Raw genomic sequence first — 4,408 nt, 5'->3', positions numbered from 1 at the left:
ATTTAGCTATTTGTACTCTTCTGTGTTCTATTTTTTTGCAGTAATTAAAAAAACCTGCTAAGGAAACATTCACAAACACTAATTCATAGATGGATGAACCTCTCTAGTTCCCAGCGTAAGCAAACAGAGGTGTCGTCTTCCCTCATAAGCAAATGCGCTGCCTTGGGACCAGAGGTGGTGCACAGCGCCTGCGCTGCATTTTGGCTGCTTTCCTTACTGAGGCATACCACCTCATTTGACTTTGTTTTTTGCATTTTTTTAAAATAATATTAATTTTTTAATAAATGTTTAGTAAGCTACTATTAAAAGAAGGTCCTGCTTGAGCTGCTGTGCGGGTCATGAAGTCCACACAGCATCTTCTGTGGATCTTGTGTTTAAAGTATATTTATCCCTAAATGATCAGATTACTTTTACTTTTAGATGTGTGTTTTGGAAGTAACCATAACAAATGTTTTTGCTGAGTTGGTAATTTTCATTTGAATCACAATTTCTTTTATGAGCATGTAATACAGCTTCCACCTTTAAGGCTGGAAACCAACTCAGTGAAAAATTACCTTTCCTCCCCCAGTTTAGGATTGTATTAAAACACATGCTTGCATTTCCTTAGGGTTAAGCACGTGCATGAATCTGGCATACAGATTTTACAATAGTAAACATTACCATCAAATTTCCCCCAAATTCCCATCCCAAAGTACACCTCATTTTCATATGACTAGACCTTACTGTGTCATCAGTTGTATATTTATGGAAAAAAAAAAAAAGATGAAGCAATGTGGAGGTCATCAGTTTTGGAAATAAAAGTAGTCCAGGAATATGCATGTTGGTGGAACTTCAACTCAGTTATGGGACACTAAAAAAATACCTGAAGTTTCTTGGCACTGCTTGTAAACTAGAAATTTATTTTCAACTGCATGCAATGACTTTTTTTTTTTTTTTTTCTTTTAAGGCTCTGGCACCATGTTGAGTAAATAAAGTGCATATTAAAATACTGTCTAAATACAGCATGGGTATACAGTTGCGGGAGAAATAGGAATAGTTTTGGAAGGAGTCATTCTGTTCTCTTGAGGAAATAAGCAGTGGTTTATAACTCTTTTTAAAAAATTATTTTAAAGACAAAATTAAATTTAAGGAGAAACATGTTTAAATAACATTCAGGTTGCAATAGAAACGGGGAAAAATCAGCAAATGTGAAGTCTAAGCTGACACTTGAAATTATGCTGCGCTAGTCTTCAATTAGAATTCCCGACTTCTTTTTTTGTTCTATGTCAGAGCCTTAAGGTTATTAACATTCCATGTTCTGTACCATATTTCATATAGATATTAAAAGCAGCCCTTACAAGTTGTCTGTTGAAGCTGGCAATAGTGTCATTCTTGCATGCCTCGCCTGAAGCATGAAGCTTCTGCCAAACATAGGACATACTGGTACATAAACATAAATGAATAACATGCATATATTTATCATACATATTATAAACTCTAGGTGCTTTAACAATCTGTAGACAACCACTTAAAATATTAGATCCACAAGCAAATCCCTGAATACAATGGAACCCCCCTATGATATTTTTCCACTCCAGTAATTCCTTTCCCAGTCCATTTGGTGAGAAATGCTTTTTGAACAGCTTAATATAATGTTTGTTTTCTCTGCGTGACTGCAAAGATACAGTAACTGAGAAATTAACAGTTATCTTTTGTAGCAAATGGTACTTACCCTGAGCCTCTGCTGAGTCTCTAGGTGGCCCTTACAGCATTGGCATTTGGCTGCTTTCCTGCCTAGTTGTGTGGTCTCAGGCAGAGCGGATAAAGCCGTGCAGGACAGTGCCCTTAGTTTCACATGTTTCTTGGGTAGAAGCAGGACTCTTCAGTTCAAACACTAATTTGTCCCTTACTGATAAAATCAGTCAAATAAGAGATACAAGTGCAGCACTCCAAGTAGGTAGAAGACACCAACTTTCTCTCTTTTTTTTTTTTTTTTTTTTTTTTTTTTTAATTCTTCCCCTTTTTAATGCATGTGCCTCTTCACAGTTCTTCTGTTTTATGTTTTTTTTGCTAGCAGCCACTCATTTCTGGTGGCTTCCTCCAGACTTCCATGGGTGGGTTCCCCGAGAGCCTCATTCCCTGATCTGTCTGTCTTGCTGTCACATCCCTGGCTTTCCAGAACAACATGGAGACCACGGTACTTCTGGAAGGGGGAAAAGTGTGACAGCTGATGAGTTTCTTCCTGGCTGGTTGGTGTCTTGAGCTGACTGAGCAGCCAAAAGAACTCAGAGCTTTGGGAAGCTGCAGAAATGGTGGAATAAGGGAGGCAAGAAAGGCTGTTCTTGCACTATTAATTATGTTTGGAGCAGGGGTGCAGTTTTGAAGAACTTTATAGACTCCACTTACTGCACTTCTTGAAGTATTTTTTTGTGTGTGTGCACAAACTACATGATACTTAAAGTCATATACAAAACCCTGCTGTCCTTGTGTGTCCTTTCAATATCATGCTGTATATAATAAAACAAATTCAGAGATCTGAAAAATTAACACTGTGACTGCATCTGTATAACTTCTGTCAAGGATTCAGAGTAATGTGCAAGAAGATGTAATTTGAAATTACAGATGCATCTCTTTCAACCTATACCTAAATATTCTTTCATGTTAGTTGCCTATGTTGCACATCTCTTAAGCATCATTACACTCAGACACATTGGACCACTTCAGAGGTGCAGTGTGGCAGAGCTTGGGATGCTGTAATTTGGACAACGGGTGGTTATAGCATGCACGCTACATTCTGGATGTATATTATGCAAGAAGCTGTACAAAGCTTCTGAGTCTGACTAAGGAACACATAGCTGGACGAAGTCTCCTGAGTCAAAGAGTTTAGTCGTCTGGTATTGTAGATAGCTATGTGATATAAATCCTTGTGTAAGCATAAAATCTGTTCTTCCACCAGCGCAATTCAGGGGCAACCTTCCCAATGTCAGTGAGCTATAGGAAGGGAACAAGAACTTTTAATGAGGGTAATACACATGAAGAAAGGAGCTGGAAAACGATGCATGCTACACAAAATGAAATTCTGTTTGGACTTACTATAGCCTCTGACTTTCAATCACTGAATATGAAAGCTTTTATTACTTGGTAATTTGGAAACAGCTTTCCATCTGGTAAAGGCTAAATGCTTATCTTTTATAAGTATGTGCATGCACACACACATTTCTTTTTTGGAACTGAAAATTTACTGCATACCTGGCTTCTGTTGATATCTGAAATCCACAACTGTGCTTTTTCTCCTCAACTTCCTCCATATAGGATGGTCCGCACACTGTACGCCATCAGTGCTGTGTTTCTTCTGATGGGATTGCTGCTACCAACAGCAGAAGCGCGAAAGAGGAATCGTGGATCTCAAGGTGCTATCCCTCCTCCTGACAAAGATCAGCCCAATGATTCAGAGCAAATGCAGACACAGCAGCAGTCAGGCTCTAGGCATCGAGAACGAGGAAAAGGCACCTCGATGCCTGCTGAAGAGGTGCTGGAGTCCAGTCAGGAGGCATTGCACATCACTGAGCGCAAATACCTAAAGCGGGATTGGTGCAAAACTCAACCCCTGAAACAAACTATCCACGAAGAAGGCTGCAACAGTCGTACCATTATCAACAGGTTCTGCTACGGCCAGTGCAATTCCTTCTACATCCCCAGGCATGTTCGTAAAGAAGAAGGCTCCTTCCAATCTTGTTCCTTCTGCAAGCCCAAGAAATTCACCACCATGACTGTTACACTCAATTGCCCTGAGCTTCAGCCCCCGAGAAAGAAGAAAAGAATCACCCGTGTTAAGGAATGCCGGTGTATATCTATTGACTTGGACTAAACTGAGACACATGCAGCGATTGCACTCAGACTGTACGCAATCATTGCCAGCGTGAGAGTGAGTGGCATGAACTGGCATACCTTCGGGGCTGGACAAAACTGAAAGGAACCTAGCGAGTTACCTAAAACAAGCAAAATAACCCCAAAACCAAAGAAAAAAAAAATCGATGTAAGGGAAGGGCACACATGTGTGTGTTTGTGTGTAAGGGAGAAAATGGATGTGTACAAGAAAATATATGAATGTTCACTACAACAAAAAAATTTAACAGGGGTATGAAATATTAAAAAAATCTGTTTATCCACAGTCATGAATTAGGATTCCTAGTGTATATTCACATTCTTGCCGCTTGCTGGGAAAGTGGAGCTGTGGCTTTTGCTAATGTTCACCTACCATGCTATGTGCTTTTACTGTATTAAGAGAAACATCAAAGTGCGAGGACAATATATTTGAAAGCATGAATCTATTCTTAAATACGAAGTAGGCGAAAAGCAGTTTAAAGTGTAGCAAAATCATCACTGAAAATAGCAACTATATCAAGAGTTTGTAACATGCTTCTTCAAA

General features: G+C 39.2%; 1 protein-coding gene across 2 annotated transcripts; it reads left to right on the top strand.

Annotated features, from left to right (window-relative positions):
* The first annotated feature begins 3,292 nt into the window (after window positions 1-3,292).
* Window positions 3,293-3,973, top strand: GREM1 (gremlin 1, DAN family BMP antagonist). Of its 2 annotated transcripts, XM_074821543.1 has the most exons (2): window positions 3,293-3,417; window positions 3,523-3,973. In XM_074821543.1, the coding sequence occupies exons 1-2, from the start codon at window positions 3,293-3,295 to the stop codon at window positions 3,845-3,847; spliced, it is 450 nt and encodes a 149-aa protein (XP_074677644.1). In that variant the 3' UTR covers window positions 3,848-3,973. The 2 variants fall into 2 exon arrangements, with proteins under 2 accessions (XP_074677644.1, XP_074677643.1); XM_074821542.1 differs by having other exon boundaries at window positions 3,293-3,973.
* The last annotated feature ends 435 nt before the right edge of the window (window positions 3,974-4,408 follow it).

This window comes from Strix aluco, chromosome 4 (assembly GCF_031877795.1).
Source record: "Strix aluco isolate bStrAlu1 chromosome 4, bStrAlu1.hap1, whole genome shotgun sequence".
Classification (NCBI taxonomy): Eukaryota; Metazoa; Chordata; class Aves; order Strigiformes; family Strigidae; genus Strix; species Strix aluco.
Note: the sequence above shows the minus strand (reverse complement) of the source record. Positions and strands in the feature narration are given on the sequence as shown.

Coding starts and splice junctions, on each gene's coding strand:
- GREM1 (XM_074821542.1), top strand. CDS start 3,293: ATGGTCCGCACACTGTACGCCATCAGTGCTGTGTTTCTTCTGATGGGA.